The sequence below is a fragment of the Bos mutus genome, chromosome 15, assembly GCF_027580195.1.
Source record: "Bos mutus isolate GX-2022 chromosome 15, NWIPB_WYAK_1.1, whole genome shotgun sequence".
Taxonomy (NCBI): domain Eukaryota; kingdom Metazoa; phylum Chordata; class Mammalia; order Artiodactyla; family Bovidae; genus Bos; species Bos mutus.
In genome coordinates, this window is record NC_091631.1 from 682,979 (window position 1) to 702,555 (window position 19,577).

At 44.3% G+C, this 19,577-nt stretch overlaps 1 protein-coding gene across 1 annotated transcript in view; it reads right to left on the minus strand.

Annotated features, from left to right (window-relative positions):
* LOC102266795 (membrane-spanning 4-domains subfamily A member 5) overlaps positions 1-18,555 on the minus strand; it is a 28,809-nt gene extending 10,254 nt beyond the window's left edge. Inside the window, exons 1-4 of the mRNA XM_005906419.2 lie at positions 18,403-18,555; positions 9,249-9,377; positions 6,388-6,444; positions 5,363-5,515 (exon numbers count right to left, since the gene is read on the minus strand). Of these exons, the coding sequence (XP_005906481.2) occupies positions 5,363-5,515; positions 6,388-6,444; positions 9,249-9,377; positions 18,403-18,555 (492 nt within the window). The remainder of the gene's footprint in view (positions 1-5,362; positions 5,516-6,387; positions 6,445-9,248; positions 9,378-18,402) is intronic.
* Positions 18,556-19,577: the final 1,022 nt, after the last annotated feature.

The following is a 19,577-nucleotide window of genomic DNA, read 5'->3' on the forward strand; positions in this document are numbered from 1 at the left end:
GAGGAGCCTGGTGGGCTGCAGTCCATGGGGTCGCTAAGAGTCGGATACAACTGAGCAACTTCACTTTCACTTTTCACTTTCATGCATTGGAGAAGGAAATGGCAACCCACTCCAGTGTTCTTGCCTGGAGAATCCCAGGGACGGGGGAGCCTGGTGGGCTGCCATCTATGGGGTCGCACAGAGTCGGACACGACTGAAGTGTGTGTGTATACATATATACATATTCAAAATCCTAAAAGATGATGCTCTTTAAGTGCTGCATTTAATATGCCAGCAAATTTGGAAAACTCAGCAGTTGTCAAAAGACTGGAAAAGGTCAGTTTTCATTCCAATCCCAAAGAATGTTCAAACTCCCACACAATTGCTCTCATTACACATACTAGCAAGGTAGAGTTCAAAATCCTTCATGCTCGGCTTCAACAGTATGTGAACCGAGAACTTCCATATGTACATCAGAAAAGAAAGAGAACCAGAGGTCAGAGTGCCAGCATCTGTTGAATCATAGAAAAAGCAAGGGAATTACAGCAAAACATCTACTTCTGCTTCTCTGACGAGTGAGGGGAGAAAGCAAATTAGCCAAGAAGACTGTCTCACCCCATGTTTTGTAAATAATAGTTATGTAACAGCTGAGATCACTGACAGTCTTGCCCACACGAGCCATGAGGGACTCGCTTGGCCGCGAGCTGGTTTGTGCTGTAGGGATGCACGGGCTCCACCTGCAAGGCGGCAGCATCATGGCTGCGTCACGGCTGCGTCCGTCGGTCAGCCACGAGAGGAGAGCTACAGAGTATGTCGTTATGGCTGCTGTGTCAGCCGGGAGAGGATAAATGTGTCTGCAATTCCTAAGGCCCCTGGAGTCTTCCTCCAGCCTCTTGGCTCACGCTTTGCCTACCCTGGGTTCAGCAAACAGTGCAGACAGCATGAACAGCAGGGCTATTGGTGTCACGAACAGGATCAGCAGTACAACTGTACTAAAGCCTTTGACTGTGTGGATCACAGCAAACTGGAAAATTCTTAAAGATATGGGACTATCAGACCACCTTACCTGCCTCCTGAGAAACCTGTATGCAGGTCAAGAAACAGTAGTTAGAACTGGACATAGAACAATGGACTGGTTCAAAATGAGGAGAGGATTTCATCCAGGCTGTATATTGTCACCCTGCTTATTTAACGTACTTGCATGAGAAATGCTGGGCTGGGTGAATCCCAAGCTGGAATCAAGATTGCTGGGAGAAATATCAACAACCTCAGACATGCAGATGATATCACTTAATGGCAGAAAGCAAAGAGGGACGAACGAGCCTCTTGATGAAGGTGAAAAACGAAAGTGAAAAAGGCGGCTTAAAACTCAACATTCATAAAATGAAGATCATGACATCTGGCCCCAGCACTTCATGGCAAATAAATGAGGGGAAAATGGAAACAGTGACAGATTTTATTTTTCTTGGGCTCCAGAATCACTCTGGGCAGTGACTGTAGCCATGAAATTAGATGTTTGCTTCTTGGAAGAAGAGCTATGACCAACCTAGACAGCATATTAAAAAGCAGAGACATCACTTTGCAGACAAGGTCCATATAGTCAAAACTCTGGTTTTCCTAGTAGTCATGTACGAATGTGAGAGTTGGACCATAAAGAAAGCTGAGCACCGAAGAATTGATGCTTTTGAACTGTGGTGTTGGAGAAGACTCTTGAGAGTCCCTTGGACAGCAGGGCGATCAAACCAGTCCATCCTAAAGAAAATCAACCCTGAATATTCATTGGAAGGACTGATGCTGAAGCTGAAGTTCCAATACTTTGGCCACCTGATGTGAAGAGCCGACTGCTTGGAAAAGCAACGTGCCTTGAGTACAGTAGATGGTGCTCTATGAACACTGTGGTGTAGGTACCTTTCTGAGCCATAGCTCCTCCCAGGTGCAAGCCTAGAGTGGGAGTGCTGCTTCATATGGAAACTCTACTTTCAGTTTTTCAGGAGCCTCCACACTGTTTTCCATAGTTGTCGGTGTTTAGTCACCAAGTCGTGTCTCTTGTAGCCCCTCAGGCTCCTCCGTCCATGGGACTCTCCGGCAAGAACACTGGAGTGGGTTGCCATTTCCTTCTCCAGGGGATCTTCCTGACCCAGGGATGGAACCTGCGCCTCTGTGCCTCCTGCCCTGGAGGCGGGCTCTTTACCTTTGAGCCGCCAGTTTCCCCGTAGTGGCCACACCAGTTTGCATTCCCAGCAACAGTGCAGGGGTCACCCAGTTTGTTTTAACCAAAGGTTCACGTCCTGGTTGGGGTGCAGGGTGGGAGGAGGTTGTCAGGGGATCTGGTATAGGGCCACAGTTTCTCAAGGAGATTTCTTTCTTTCTTTATTCTGTTCAGTAAGTTCTCTCTGCTGTTATGGGGCAGAGGATTTTGTATGTCTTTTTGCCCTTACCTGAAGGGTACAGTAATCTATCAAGGACCCAGATCTTTATTCTCAATGTGGAGATCTTTTCTAAGTCTTCATACTTGGAGTGGACTCTGGGCTGTGGCCTCTTTCTCCTGCCCTACGTTTAGGCTGGGAATCAGATTCCAGCTAGACAACATTGGCCTTGTTGTGTTGCACAGAAGTGCAGATATGCTTTTGACCAAGTGCTTTTATTTCCTTTGGGTATATTCCTAGAGGTGGAAAAGGCCTTGAGGAGAAGCAGCTGTGTTGGTCTTTGGCATCTCATTGATAGATTTTTAGATTAGGCTTTTGTGTAAAAATTGATCTAGGAGCTTCAGTTGACTCTTCAGCTCTTCTGTGTTTTTGAAGTGGTTTTTTTAATGTAGCATTTTTCTTTGTTTTCAGAGAAGGTTTGATTCAAATAGCCCCGTTAACAATTACCAGAACCATCTCTATTTTCTTCTCTTCTGCCTTGCTTTCTATAGTCCTCGTACGTACAGACACTCAGTGTTTCTTAGAATGTGCCATATGAAGTTTTTTTCTTTTATTAGGATCTCCCTTTTCTAGCTTTCTCAGCAATTTGGGAGTCTCACTATTTTTTTCTCCATGTAGATTCATATTTTTTTCCATTTCCTCACACTAACTTCAGTGGTATTTTGGAAAGAGAAGAAATAAATGCCTGTTTTCTATCTACCATGTTTTATCAGAAGTCCAGTCTAAGTATTAAAACCAGTACCATAAAAATATTCCATATGTGACTATATGTACATCTAGGAGTGAACTATTACCATATTGCTATATGCACACTTTTCTTTTAATATATCACTTTATCTTGTGGATTATATTTACTGGTATGCTTCTTTTATCTCTTTATTTGTGAATTTCTAAAAGTGGGGGTTATGATGCCTTCATTCTCTATTTTACAGTGCCTGACATAACAGTCTATCAGATACTGTGATTTCAGTAAGATGTTTGTGAATAAAAGACAATACCCGGCATTCTCTCCCATCTTTGCCTCAAACTCCTTCCCACTGCAAACTGCTCAGGTTTGGCCCCACAACTGATGTGGGCTCACCACATGGCTGTGCCTGCCAGCCCTATACAAGGGCACAGAAGGGTGAGAAGTCTTCCATCACAAATCCTCCCAGGTCCCCAGGGACACTCCTCAGAGGCCGGGCTCCCGCCAGGCAGAGCACACCATGTCTCACACACCAGAATCCGGTCTTGTCCTGCCAAGACCCCACAGCAAGTACTCCAGCACAGTCCATATGCTGCTGTGGACATCTCACTGGCTGGGACCACCATGGGTGTTACAGCAATAAAGCCACAAAATCAGAACTCAGAAAAGAATTTTGAGTTTGACAAGTATTGAAGAAAGGATTTTCATGGTCAAGGAAAAGAAGAAAGGCTTAAATGTACACTGAAGAGTGTTCCACAGGACTTTTTGAGTGTGGTTGAAGAGAAAACCTCCTCATCTTGCAAAGGCAAGCAAGCAAGGGCAGCTGATATAAAAGGACCAGAGGAAGTTCCATTCTCCAAAGAAACACCTTCCTAAAAGGAAGCTGCTTGCAGTTTTTCTGCACCTCATGGCCTCCCATATACACAAGATATGAAGGGCAATGTGGAGGCTCTGCTTGAACTTCTCACTCACTCTGTCAACACCTTCAAAGAGATGCACCAACACCACTCTGATGATGTCAATAAGAATAAGCAGAGTAACTGGACCAGGACTGGATGTAGCCTGACTCTACGGGCTAAGGAAGTGAAGCAACTTGTGACTGGCAGAGACTACGTCAAACTGGGCAGAACCAATGAGCTGACCCAGCGATCAAGACTGACCACTTCCAGGAGGCTGGTAGTTGTTGGACAAGTAAATTCTTCTTTGGAACTTGCATTATGATCAAGTGAGACTAAGCCTGAGAATGATGTCAAATCAGAGGGAACAAAACAAACAGACAAGAATTCAACCCAGTGAGATGAAGTTCGTCATGCCATGAGACCTGAGCCATTAAATATACAATTTTGCAAGGAAGTTTTGGCTGGTTTTCCCCATCTTGTGATTGAATGAATATTAACTATAGTACAGAAGGCCTACTTACATTTTTCAGTTTTCTTTATTTTGTGCAGAAGGTAAGAAGGTAATGGCATATCACTTAGCTTAAAGCAGGAAAATTAAAAATGATGCTAAATATTGAAAACAGAGGAAACTTAATACAGGGGATTGGTTCCTCAGGTCATGAAAGAGCTGAAAGACAAACAGAGAGGGGATGGTGAGACAGCTTGATGATTAGCAGCAAGGGGCCTGGAGGAGAAGGGTTACTGAAGCCCAACAGCCAGCATTACCTGGAGGAAAGTGAAACCATTGAGAATGAGAGTCATGGAAGACACTTGGACACTGACACAGCCATTGTCTGAATCAGAGAGCTTTATATCAGAACAGGTTTGAACCACAGATGAACAAAATCAAGAAGTATTTTCCAGATTAACAAAGTTCTCTCCCCATGCTGCTGCTGCTGCTGCTGCTAAGTCGCTTCAGTCGTGTCCAACTCTGTGTGACCCCATAGACGGCAGCCCACCAGGCTCCTCTGTCCCTGGGATTTTCCAGGCAAGACTACTGGAGTGGGGTGCCAGTGCCTTCTCCATAAGATGTTATTTTCCATGGGATGTTTAGTGCTTTTGAATGATGATAAAATTCTCTTGCCAATTGAAAAGTCACTTATAACTTACTCACTTATCATAATTCACTCTATCCCTAATTTTTAAATTGTTTGTTTTTATTTATTAATCTGTAATTAACCCTGCTCTGTTCAAAATTGATTAAATTTGCTAAAAAAAAAAAAAAAAAGACAATACCCATGTTTGCAGTGTTTTTTAGCTGATGCCAATCGGGTGCTAATAAACCCTCCTGAGTAGACCCATTTCTCCTCGCCCTAAAAGTGCAGCACACTTACAATGAATAGGGTGGTAACCGCGTGGCACTCACTAACTTCTCCAGAATAGCCGCACAAGAAGTCTCGATCTATAAGGAAACCAATGATGAGGAGGATGATTCCAGCTGCCGCTGCCACGGCGCTCAGCGAGTTCATTATTCGGCTCAGCGTCACCTGAAAGAGAGTGAGGCCGGGATGCGGTGACAGCCCAGTGCAGCGCACGGACAGAGCCATGGACACGGCAGAACAGGCTGTTCTCACAGCCTTGAGATGCCCCAGAGCGGCTCAGGCGCCTTCACATGACCTCTGTGGGCTTCAGGTCCTCGTCCACAGAAAGGAGGGGATCCAGAGAACTGGGCATAACCCTTCCATCCCCCCAAAGCCGTACCTAAGTTGCCCCCCTTTTAATCGCCGGAAGCAGCACACAGCAGACAAAAGAGGAGTTAACAGTTAGGGGGCAGCCACATCACCTTGCCTTTGATGCTCTAGTAAAAGTCGTGGCCTGTCGACATTTTCATTTTATGATTGTTTAATGAAACCTTGTATTTCTTTGCAATTTTTATTTTCTTCTAGAACTACAAGCCCCCAGGTGATGTCCTTTGCTGAAAATAATTGATTGGCCTATGAATTAGTATCGCATGCCTTTGCTTCTTTGGGAAAAGTGAAAATACTCTATAACTTACTTGTAAATTAGAAGTTTGCATTCATTAACACGGTTATTTATTTTGAGATTCTGCTTACAAGGTTGAATTACAGAAAATGGATGAGGAAGTTACCAGAACATTGAAGCCCGTCCTCCCCATATGACTGAGTAACGTGGGCAAGTCATTTATTAAGCCTCGGCGTCTAAGAATTCAACTAGGTGCCCTGAAAATGGCACTGGTGTTCTGTGATTCTGTGAAAAAGGGGGTAAACGCCATTGACCGGTGTCAGGACTTGGCAGTTTGTGGAGTTATAGTGGCTTAATGATTTTCCAAATTCGTTTTCAAGGCTGGAATGATTTGTTTAACGTTAAAATTCTTTAGAAAAGGGGATGTATAACTCACCAGAGTTTCTGTGGTTTTTCTTTCCAGTGCAACTAGAAAGGCTCCAGAATTAACAAACTGTTAAAAAGAATACGTATCTTAGTGACGGACACGTTGAACCGACTTAAAGAATTCTTGTGGTTAACAGACCGCTGTCCCTTTCCTTTGCATCCCTCCTTCCTAGTTCACACAGTCCCCAAGGCAGTGAGAGGCGCTGATGCCTTAATGATTGTCCTAAGTGTATAGTGGGGGAAATCCGGGACTAGAAATTTGCTTTGGTCCTGCCTATTTGAACATGAGAAGTTTTCAACCTTACTGGGCTCTTTTGTTTTCTCATCTGTCTTCCTTTCGTAGCTGTTGTGGACTCAGCTCTGATGCCACGAGAGCCTGGTGTCCCATCGGTTTACAGCCAGTGAGACTGGACTCCACCATTCTTACAAGAAGCCTCCTTCAGAACCGTTTGCAGTCCAGTGTGTTCTCTTGGATGAGAACATAGATGGAGGTGCAGCTAATACGCTGGAAATTCTGGAAAAATCCTGGCAGTTTCCATGGAGGTGAGCCATGCTGTGTATTGTTATCCTCTGGTGGAAACTTCCAGTCTGATTACAGTGTATCTGTTTTAAATTTCTAGTCATGTGGACTGGAGTCTTCAGCTCCATCCTGCCACTCTCGCTGTCTGGGCTGGACTGGGTTCTCAGAAGAGAAGATGCCAAGATGCCCTCCCGTACCTTAAGCCTTTGCCTGTGATCCTTCCTTGGTATGCAGCAAGACAGCACTGCCTCTAACGCCCGACCGCCCCGCTCCTTTCCTTCCCGCCAGGTGAACCACTCATCCTTTGACTGTCAGTCAAGCTGCAGATGTCTCTGGAGAACCTGCCCTCTGTTCTGCAGAGTCAGCTTGTGTGTGGAGAAGGCAATGGCACCCCACTCCAGTACTCCTGCCTGGAAAATCCCATGGACGGAGGAGCCTGGTGGGCTGCAGTCCATGGGGTCACTAAGAGTCGGATACAACTGAGCGACTTCACTTTCACTTTTCACTTTCCTGCACTGGAGAAGGAAATGGCAACCCGCTCCAGTGTTCTTGCCTGGAGAATCCCAGGGACGGGGGAGCCTGGTGGGCTGCCGTCTGTGGGGTCGCACAGGGTCGGACGTGACTGAAGCGACTCAGCAGCAGCACAGCAGCACCTTGTGTGTCCTTTATCATCACCCATCACACCAGACGATAATTCTCCGACACTTGACTCAGCTGCCTGCCAAGGCAGGAGACGCAGGAGACCCAGGTTCAATTCCTGGGCAGGGACGATTCCCTGGAGAAGGAAATGGCAGCCCCACTCCAGTGTTCTAACCTGGCGGGCTAGAGTCCATGGCGTCGCAAAGAGCTGGACACGTCTGAGCGACTGACACTAACTACGCAGCTGAGACCTTGAGACCAGGGACTGCCGTTTCTCAGAATCCCCAGACACTGCCAGTTTTCTGGTACTAGAATAGGTGCTAAAACAATGCTTATTGAATGTGATTAAATGCTTCTGTGCAGCTCAAAGGCACATCTGAGAAATCCTAGCTGCTTCTCCACTTCTCTAAAGAGGAAATTGATCTTTCCTCTCTGCTTATATAAGCAGTTTTTGTGGCTCTGTGATATCTATCGACCAGTTTGAAATGACCTGTTTGCATGTTTTCTCTCTTGCTGGATGTGAGAGCCCTCTGAGGGAAGGGCTCACGCATTATTCTTTTTCTTTGCCCCTCTCCCCCACTCAGATGTATTGAGATATAAGGGAAGTATAGCACTGCATCGGTTTAGGGTATCCAACTTAATGATTTGACTTACGTGTATCATGAGAAGATTACCCCATACATTTAGTTACCATCCACTCATAGTCTCATATAAGTATCAAATAAAGGAAAAGAGAAAGGAAAAAGTTTCCTTGTGATGAGAACTCTTAGGATCCACCCTCTTAAAGTTTTTCCCATGTATCACATGGCGGTGTTAACTGTGGTCATAATGTTGTGCACTGCATTTCTGGCAGTTACGTATCTCACACTGGAAGTGTGTGCCTTTAGAGCAGATTCACTCAGCTCCCTGCTCACCTCTGCCCATCCCCCTGGCCTCTTTCCTGGAGTCCACATGTAAGCAAGACCATCTGGTACTTGTGTTTCTCTGTCTGACGTTTCAGTTGGCATAATGCCCTCGAAGTCCATTCGTGTTGTCACAGGTGGCAGAATATCCTCATTTTCTTATGAACAAGACTGAGTGGTGTTTCGCTGTGTGTGTTGTGCCACCGCCTCTTCATTCGTCTGTTGCTGGACGTCTAGGTTGCACCATGCCTTGCCTATTGTAATCATTGCTGTGAACACAGAAGTGCAGAGATGCTTCTGACCAAGTGCTGTTACTCCCTTCGGGTATATTCCTAGAGGTGGAATTTCAGGGTCATAAATCTATTTTTAATAACTTTTTGTGAAACCTCTATGCTGTTTTCCTTAGTGAAACTGAAGTTGCTTAGTTGTGCCCAACTTTTTGTGACCCTATGGACTGTAGCCCTCCAGGCTCCTCCGTCCATGGGATTTTCCAGGCAAGAATACTGAAATGGGTTGCCATTTCCTACACCAGGGTCTTCCATATCTGACTTGTAATAGTAATTCATTTTGAATGGATGAGTGGACGAATGGTGTCAAGACCCAAGCAAATACTCCCAAAGGAACCTCAAGACCAATGATGGAATACGAGTAACTGACGAGTTAATGGGGAAATCATTTCAACAGAGTTAAATTTGATTTTGATTTTTCAAACCATATCATACAACTCAGCATAGTTCATTTCATTACTAAGAACTCCTTAAAATCCCTGTTGACATGACTTCAAATTGAATCTGACTGACTTATACTCACCAAAACGGAGCTCCAGAATGGATATCCTGAAATAAATATAAAGGGGAACCTTGGGTATGGATCTTCCAAGGTGAAAAGGAGAGCGGTTCCAAAAGAGAAGTTCATCGCCCCAAGCAGGATCTGGACAGCCTGCAAGCAGAGGAGAACGTCCTGGTGAGAAGAGACCGGAGTGGCGGGCTTCCTGGGAGAATTGAGGAGATCTCCTTCTGCTTAAAAGGAAATTACCCCCGTTTTTAAATGAGGGAAGTATGGTAGGCGCTTCTTTATGATGACAGTAGAAGCTTCTACAGATATTTTCTTGATCCCTCTGTCCAGTGATTGATGAGAGGTAAAATGATCGAATTCCCTGCTCCTGAAAATGTAGTCTGTGGATTGGGAACATTAGGATCACCTGGGAATTAGAAATGCAGACTCTCAGGTCATATCCTGTACTTACTAAAAAGACTCTCCAGGTGAGGCTGAGAAGTCTGTCTTAAACTCTCCAAGCATCAGGGAAATGCAAATAAAGACCACAAATAGATATCACTTCACACCTATTAGGATGGCGGTCATAAAAGAGACAAGGGAGCAAACGCTAGAGCGGATGTTGAGAAGAGAGAGCCCTTGTGCACTCCTGGTGCGGCTGTGTCACTGCGCAGACAGTGTGGGGATTCCTCAGTGAGAAACAGTACTGGTATGTGATCCGGCAACTCCACTCCTGGGTATACGTGCAGAGTCACTCTCTCGAAGAGCTGTCTATACTCTCGAGGTAATTGCAGCACTATTCACAGTAGGCAACACAGAGAAACACCCTAAAGGTTCACTGGCAGATGCGTGGATAAAGACACACACACACAGGAATATTATTCAATCACAAAAAGAAATCCTGCTCTACAACGACATTGATGGATCTTGTGGGCATTGTGCTAAGTGAAGTAAGTCAAAAGAAAAGGCAAATACCACGTTATGGCCTTTATATGCTGAATCTAAAACCTTCAGACTCGGGGTTTCCCTGGTGGCTCAGTGGTAAAGAATTCGCCTGCCAACGAAGGAGACATGGGTCCGATCCCAGGTCCAGGAAGATCCCACATGCCGAGGACGAAGTGAGCCCGTGCACCACAGCTATTGATCCTGTGCTGTAGAGCCGGGAAACCACAGCTACTGAGCCGCAGCTGCTGAACCCTGCTCACCACGACCGCAGAGCGGCCCGCTCACCGCAGCTGGAGAAAAGCCCGCACAGCAATGAAGACCCAGCACAGCCAAAAATAAATGAAATTATTTTAAAAAAACATCAAACTCACAGGAACGGAGAGTAGTATGGTGATTGCTAGGGACTGGGGGGCAGGGAAATGGGGAGATGTTTGTCAAAGGGAACAGATGTTTGGTGTTACATTCTGGGGATCCAGACTCCAGCGTAGTGACCGTAGTTAGCAAGACAGCATTGTGGACCTAAAGCTGCTGTGAGAGCCAAGCTTTAATGTTCTCGCCACCACTCCCACAATAAAAACAGTAATTGTATGAGGCGAAGGAGTGATAACTAACCTTACTGTATAAACATTTTGCAATACGTATGTGTATCAAATCATCACATTGTACACCTTAAATTTACACAATGTTATATGTCAATTATGTCTCAGTAAAGCTGGGGGAGAAACCTCAAAGGCTTTGTCGTATAAGTGATAGAGTCTGAAAAACACCTAATTCTAAATCACCATAGCACAGGGAGCTTAGCTGCTTGGTGATGACCTAGGTGAGTGGAAAAGGAGGAAGACTCAAGAGGGAGGGGATAAACAGATACATATGGCTGATTCACGACTGCAGGAATTAACACATCCTTGTAAAGCAGTTATGCATGCGTGCTTAGTCGCCATGTCCCACTATTTGTGACGTCTGCCTACAATGCAGGAGACCTGGGTTCAATCCCTCGATAGGGACGGTCCCCTGGAGAAGGGAATGGCAACCCACTCCAGTACTCTTGCCTGGAAAATCCCATGGACTGAGAAGCCTGGCAGGCTACAGTCCACGGGGTCGCAAAGAGTCGGACACGACTGAGCGACTGCACTTCCACTTTCATTTGTGACCCATGGACTGCAGCCTGCCAGGTTCCTCTGTCCATGGAATTTTCCAGGCAAGAACACGAGTAGAATGCCATTTCTGCTCCAGGAGGTCAACCCTACCCCCCATGTCTCCTGCATTGGCAGGCGGATTCTTTACCACTGAGTCACCTGGGAAGCTAACTATACTCCAATAAAAAAATAATAAATCACCATACCAGCCTGGCCTCAAGTAGTGGACAGTCAGAAAACCCTTCTGCTGATGACCAGTCCTCTGAGCCTGTGGAGGTACCGTCATCTCCCAGGGCCCAGAGCACCCCCATCTTTTCTACATTTTTCTATTTTTTTTCTCTCTGTGCCACATTTGTGATGCCCTACAACACCAAGTACTGTTTTGGTTGGTGAGAATGATGCAGTGATTAGAAGGTGTAATATATGAGTCTGCGTCTTCTGTCTTCATGTATTCCCAGTCCACCTTCTCAGACACTAAGCTCCCCTACTTCCATCAGTTCAGTTAAGTTCAGTCACTCAGTCATGTCCGACTCTTTGCGACCCCATGAATCGCAGCATGCCAGGCCTCCATGTCCATCACCAACTCCCGGAGTTCACTCAGACTCACGTCCATCAAGTCAGTGATGCTGTCCAACCATCTCATCCTCTGTCGTCCCCTTCTCCTCCTGCCCCCAATCCCTCCCAGCATCAGAGTCTTTTCCAATGAGTCAACTCTTCACATGAGGTGGCCAAAGTACTGGAGTTTCAGCTTTAGCATCATTCCTTCCAAAGAAATCCCAGGGCTGATCTCCTTCAGAATGGACTGGTTGGATCTCCTTGCAGTCCAAGGCACTCTCAAGAGTCTTCTCCAACACCACAGTTCAAAAGCATCAATTCTTCGGCACTCAGCCTTCTTCACAGTCCAACTCTCACATTCATACATGACCACAGGAAAAACCATAGCCTTGACTATATGGACCTTTGTTGGCAAAGTAATGTCTCTGCTTTTGAACATGCTATCTAGGTTGGTCATAACTTTCCTTCCAAGGAGTAAGCGTCTTTTAATTTCATGGCTGCAGTCACCATCTGCAGTGATTTTGGAGCCCAGAAAAATAAAGTCTGACACTGTTTCCACTGTTTGCCCATCTATTTCCCATGAAGTGATGGGACCAGATGCCATGATCTTCGTTTTCTGAATGTTCAGCTTTAAGCCAACTTTTTCACTCTCCTCTTTCACTTTCATCAAGAGGCTTTTTAGTTCCTCTTCACTTTCTGCCATAAGGGTGGTGTCATCTGCATATCTGAGGTTATTGATATTTCTCCTGGCAATCTTGATTCCAGCTTGTGCTTCTTCCAGCCCAGCATTTCTCATGATGTACTCTGCATATAAGTCAAATAAGCAGGGTGACAATATACAGCCTTGACGTACTCCTTTTCCTATTTGGAACCAGTCTGTTTTTCCATGTCCAGTTCTAACTGTTGCTTCCTGACCTGCATACAGATTTCTCAAGAGGCAGGTCAGGTGGTGTGGTATTCCCATCTCTTTCAGAATTTCCCACAGTTTATTGTGATCCACACAGTCAAAGGCTTTGGCATAGTCAATAAAGCAGAAATAGATGTTTTTCTGGAACTCTCTTGCTTTTTCCATGATCCAGCAGATGTTGGCAATTTGATCTCTGGTTCCTCTGCCTTTTTTAAAACCAGCTTGAACATCTGGAATTTCACGGTTCACGTATTTCTGAAGCCTGGCTTGGAAAATTTTGAGCATTACTTTACTAGCATGTGCTGCTGTTGCTAAGTCGTTTCAGTCATGTCCGACTCTGTGCGATGCCATATACAGCAGCCCACCAGGCTCCCCCGTCCCTGGGATTCTCCAGGCAAGAACACTGGAGTGGGTTGCCATTTCCTTGTCCAATGCATGAAAGTGAAAAAATAAAGTGAAGTCATTCAGTCGTGTCCAACTCCTAGCGACCCCATGGACTGCAGTCCACCAGGCCCCTCCGTCCATGGGATTTTCCAGGCAAGAGTCCTGGAGTGGGTTGCCATTGCCTTCTCCATACTAGCATGTGAAATGAGTGCAATTGTGCAGTAGTTTGAGCATTCTTTGGCATTGCCTTTCTTTGGGACTAGAATGAAAACTGACCTTTTCCAGTCCTGTGGCCACTGCTGAGTTTTCCAAATTTGCTGGCATATTGAGTGCAGCACTTTCACAGCATCATCTTTCAGAATTTGAAATAGCTCAACTGGAATTCCATCACCTCCACTAGCTTTGTTTGTAGTGATGTTTTCTAAGGCCCACTTGACTTCACATTCCAGGATGTCTGGTTCTAGGTCAGTGATCACACCATCGTGATTATCTGGGTCGTGAAGATCTTTTTTTTACAGTTCTTCTGTGTATTCTTGCCACCTCTTCTTAATATCTTCTGCTTCTGTTAGGTCCATACCATTTCTGTCCTTTATCGAGCCCATCTTTGCATGAAATGTTCCCTTGGTATCTCTAATTTTCTTGAAGAGATCTCTAGTCTTTCCCATTCTGTTGTTTTCCTCTGTTTCTTTGCACTGATCACTGAGGAAGGCTGTCTTATCTCTCCTTGCTACTCTTTGGAACTCTGCATTCAGATGCTTATATCTTTCCTTTTCTCCTTTGCTTTTCGCTTCTCTTCTTTTCACAGCTATTTGTAAGGCCTCCTCAGACAGCCATCTTGCTTCTGTGCATTTCTTTTCCACGGGGTGGTCCTGATCCCTGTCTCCTGTACAATGTCACTACTTCCATAGCAAGTACTGTTTATAAAGGTCCATTGTAAACGGTGCCATCTTCCTCACCTCCACACTCACGAGTTCAGCTCTCGTCAAACACCACCGCTTGAGTCTCCCACTGCCACCTTGCGTTCCATATGCCAGAACCAAGTTCCCTTTTCTCCCTTTGAACCTTGTCTTCTTTCTGCCCTCTCTTTCTTTGTTTTTAGCATCATCTTTTTCTGAGGCTTAAAGTCATCTTCTGCTCTTCGAATGTCCCTTGACCTCCTGCAATCAGAAAGTAACCAAGCTTTCCTCTTCCCTCTGTTTTCAAAATCATAAATATTTGGCCTTGCTCTTTCCTGTTTTTCTGTCGTCACAGTGTCGGGGCACCTGTTTCACGCACCCCAAGCCCCTCCCATGTGTCAGTGCGTGAGTGCGAATATTCTCAGCTTTTCTCCATCTGTGGTTGGGAAGTTGATCCCCTTCTCTCTTCCTTCCTTGCCAGGAGGTCTTCCAGCAGGCACACATCGTCTTCTGCTTCTCAAGGCCTAAATGTTCTCAGGCAGTCACTGCTCCTGCAGTGGGAAAGCTTGATATCTGGGGAGTAAGTTCAGCTCAGTGGCTGCTACTGTTCATCTAAACGATTTAAATTGTTTTCTCACTGGCCTTTCTGTACGAGCATCCATTTTCCCTGTTTGACATTGTAAAAGAGAAGCCCAATCCCATTACTTTTCTCAGTATTGTTTGAAACACAGCGGTCATCAAATTCATTCAGAAAAGTGTTGAAAATGGTCTCCAGCCCCCATCCCCTCAAAATTGTAATTAGGTAGTTCTAGAACAAGGTCTGGAGATTTGGTGTATATTTTATAAAGCTCCTTAGATAATTTTATTGATTTTACAGACTGGAAAATATTAATACTTATCTATGTTATAAAATCTGAGTAAGGATGGTTTACAGGGTTCCTGGAAATTAAGTCTCCAAATTGCTTTCCTGGTTACTTCTCCTCACCACTTAGTATCTATTTTTTTGTACTTTTTAACACCATGGTAAAATGTACATATAAAATTTACCATATTTACCATCTTATTTAAAATAGTAAGCTTTATTTTTAAAAGTAGTTTTAGAGTCACAGAAACATTGAGTGGAAAATGGAGAGAGTTTCCATATATCGCCCTATCCCCTTCCTTCACCTCCTACCCGAACATGAACATCTCCCACCGGATGGTGCTTTTGTTAACACTGATGAGCCAACTTCGACACACGACTGTCAGCCAGAGATCATAGTTTACACTTTCAGTCTCTGTGTTGTGTTCCAGGGCTTTGGGGAAATGTACAACGTCACGTACCCATCCTTTACTATGGTACACAATAGTTTTTCCTGCCCTATAAGTCCCCCACCTCCACCGCTCATCCTGCCCTCCCCTCCTCGCCTCCTGGCAGCCGCTGATGGCTTCGTCTCTGTAGTTTTGCTTTTCTGGGATGTCGTATAGTTGGCATCACGTGATGGTTGGTGGCCTCTGCAAGCCGGCTTCCTTCGCTCAGCAGTGTGTGCTTTAGGGCCTCCTTGTCCCTTCGTGGACTGATGGCTCGTTGCTTTTTACTGCTGAATAATATTCCATTGTGTGGCTGTACCACACTTTACTTATCCATCCTGGTTGTTTATTATTTTGTCCTTTTTCAATCCTCTCACATCTTTCAAGCCTAGCTTTTTTCTCCCAGCTCTCCTTTGCCATTCATGATAGCTGTGCCACTGTGAACTTTTGTCCATTATGCTTTCTTCATCTAGAATATTCTACCTCCCTCCTCTCTGCTTTCTAAAATTGCATCACTTCTTCAGTGTTCAGATTTGCCATGATGTTGTCTCATCCCCTCTGGGTTCTTCTGCCCCACCACCAACACCATTTATGAGTTTTAGTAAATGCTACATTGAAATGCAGTTATTAACATTTTCATTCTATTAGTTTTAAATTATTTATTTTCTCTCCTCAGTGAGAGAAACTAGATTGTGTTTGTTTTTATAGGCCCCATAATGTTAAACATAGTTTCCTGCATGTAGTTTAATAATGTGTATTTCAAAAATAATTTTCACTCTTCAGCAGAAGTTTGGATGTCATTATATTTGAATAGGTGCTAATGCAGTTTAGACTGATGGCCCCATTCCTCATGTCAGTGGACCATATTTATGTACTAATCTCTTTATTTTTCCTGAAAAAAAATATTGATTTATTTCTATTCTTAGAGGTCTGGGTGTTGAAAGGATATTTTCTAAGATTTGGGCGATATTATAGCTTCAAACGGCTTCCCTAGTGGTTCAGACAGTAAAGAATCTGCCTGCAGTGCAGGAGACCTGGGTTAATCCCTAGATAGGGAAGATCTCCTGAAGAAGGGAATGGCCACTCCAGTACTCCTTCCCAGAGAATTCCATGGACAGAGGAGGCTGGTGGGCCATAGTCTATGGAGTCGCAAAGAGTCGGACACAACTGAGCTACTAACACTTTCACTTTCATAGCCTCAAACATATCTGAATCCCCACATTGTCTGAAAAGAAGATTGCTAAATAATTGATAATTAATGTTGATGAAGTGGATAGATGGATGGATAGATGAAGACTTACAGTATTAGGGAGATTTTCTGCAAAAGTTTCCACATACATGAATACCATATCATTGTTGTCAGACTGAATTTTGACTTTTCATTGGGAAAATATGAAACTGTAGAACTGAACAACCTGGGATATAGAATTTAGTGTGTTGACTTCTATTCAATTTTCTCCTTCCTTTCTTTTTTCTGAACTTGACTGGAAAAAAATCGTACAGGTAGTCAGTTTGGGGATTTTTACTATGTGACTTTTAAGAGTCCAGGGATCTTGGCTTATTCGTTTAATGTTTTCCTTTCCATAGCATCTTACACAGGATTGATATAGAAGTGGTAACATCTCCTGAATTTACGAGCATAAACTTTGGAGCTGGCTCCTACCTTGAAACATGGTGTCACCAACCATAAAGAAAACAAAAAGACAGCCCAGAGAACGGGAGAAAATATTTGCAAATGATGCAGCTAACAAAGGCTTAATTTTCAAAACATACAAATAGCCCACACAACTCAACAAAAAAACAAACAGCCCAATCAAAAAATGTATAGACTATAAATAGGTATTTCTCCAAAGAAGACATACAGATGGTCAACAGGCACATGAAAAGATGCTCAACATTACTAATTATTAAGAAGTGAAAAGCTACAAGGAGGTGCCACCTCACACTGGTCACAATGAGCATCACTAAAAATATATACAAAAATAAATGCTGGAGAGGCTGTGGATACAAGGAAACCTTCCTACACTGTTGATGGGAGTGGAAAACTGGAGGTTCCTTAAAAAGCTAAAAATGGTATTGTCATATGATCCAGAAATCTAATTCGTGAGCATATATCCATACAAAACTATAATTCAAAAAGATACATGCACTGCAATGTTCATGAAAAGTGAAAGGTGCTCAGTCATGTCTGACTCTTTTCAACTCCATGGACTATACACTCCGTGGGATTCTCCAGGCCAGAAGACTGGAGTGGGTAGCCATTCCCTTCTCCAGGGGATCTTCCCAACCCAGGGATTGAACCCAGGTCTCCCACATTGCAGGCGGATTCTTTACCAGCTGAGCCATAAGGGAAGCCCAAGAACACTGGAATGAGTAGCCTATCCCTTTTCTAGTGGAGCTTCCCAACTCAGGAATCGGACTGGGATCTCCTGCATTGCAGGCAGATTCTTTACCAGCTGAGATACGAGGGAAGCCCTTGCAATGTTCATAGCAGACTGTTTTCAGTAGGCAAGACAGAAGCAACCTAAATGTTTTATCAACAGATAAATAGAGAAGATATAGGTCTTCCCTTGTAACTCAGTAGCACAACTTTGTAAATAAACTACACTTCAATAAAATAAATTTAATAAACATCATTCTACCGTATATATATATATATATATATATTTTTTTTTTTCCCCCTTCTCTTCTTACCCACTGTCTTAGTTCAGGCTTCTTTAACAAAGTACCATGGACTGAGTGGCTTACAAACAGCAGAAATGTATTTCTCATAGTTCTGAAGACCCAAAGTCTGAGGTCAGATTCCCGGCATGGTTGGGTTCTGAAGGAGGTCCTCTGCCAGGTTGCAGAGTGCTGTTGTTGAAAGAAAGCTAGCTAGCTTTCTGGCCTCTCCTTACAAGGGCTCTAATCCCCCATTCATGCAGGCTCCACCATCGGAAACATATGACCTCCCGAAAACCCCATCTCCAAATACCATCACATTAAGCTTAGGATTTCAGATACAAATTGGGGGCTAACAAACATTAAGCCTCTAACATACCCTCTGTAGGATTTACATGGGGGAAAATCTTACTCACCCCTAAGATTTTCATTCTTGTAGCAAGTAATTTTGGAAAGGGCATGCTAGAGTCATAGGTTGTGCCTGTAATATCCCCTGACTGAAATTCAGGCATAGTGATGTCTGGAGGAAATACTAGAAACACAGGACTGTGTGCAGCTCTTGAATCCATGATGGTGTAGTTGAGATTTTGAAGTGAAACAAAGAAAATGGTTCAGTTGATGCTTCAGCCTAGATCATGTTCTTCTGTACCAAGGCTGTCTGGAGCACTGCCATTGTGCTTTGTCTTGGAATTATAGAACCGCTGAGTCATAGTCATGGAATCTCAGGACTGGTCACAATCTCAAGAAAGTTAGTGAGTAAAAGGCCCAGATCTGGGTTCAGAGGATCTGACCAGTAGACCCGATTCAGTCAGGAACTCGCTGTGATCTTGGGCAAGTCATAGCCCCCTCCTGGTTTAAGCCTCCTTATCTGTGCACCTATTAGGTTGGACTAAATGGTCTATAAAGACATTTCAGTTCTCAAATAAATGAGTTTTATGGCCATTTATTCTAGTTCTCTATCTTCAGACAGGCAGAAAACAAAGCCTCTCAGGCCACAGAATTAATTGGCTGCATCCTGAAGCAGATGTTGTGTCTGTCTAGCCTGTCACTCTTGTTTTTTGCCAGCTGACTTTATTAGCTTCAGTTCAGTTCAGTTCAGTTGCTCAGTTGCGTCTGACTCATTGGGACCCCATAGACTGCAACACACCAGGCTTCCTTGTCTATCACTAACTCCCAGAGCTTGCTCAAACTCCTGTCCATCAAGTCAGTGATACCATCCAACCATCTCATCCTCTGTTGTCCCCTTCTCCTCCTGCGCTCAATCTTTCCCAGCATCAGGGTCTTTTCCAATGAGTCAGTTATTCCCATCAGGTGGCCAAAGTATTGGAGTTTCAGCTTCATCATCAGTCCTTCCAATGAATAGTCAGGATTGATTTCCTTTAGGATTGACTGCTTTGATCTCTCTGCAGTCCAAGAGACTGTCAAGAGTCTTCTCCAACACCACAGTTCAAAAGCATCAATTCTTCGGCACTCAGCTCTCTTTATGGTCCAACTCTTGGCATCTGTACATGACTACTGGAAAAACCATAGCTTTGACTAGACAGACCTTTATTAGCTTCGCTGTGAACAACCCGCTTTAAGACTCAGTGGC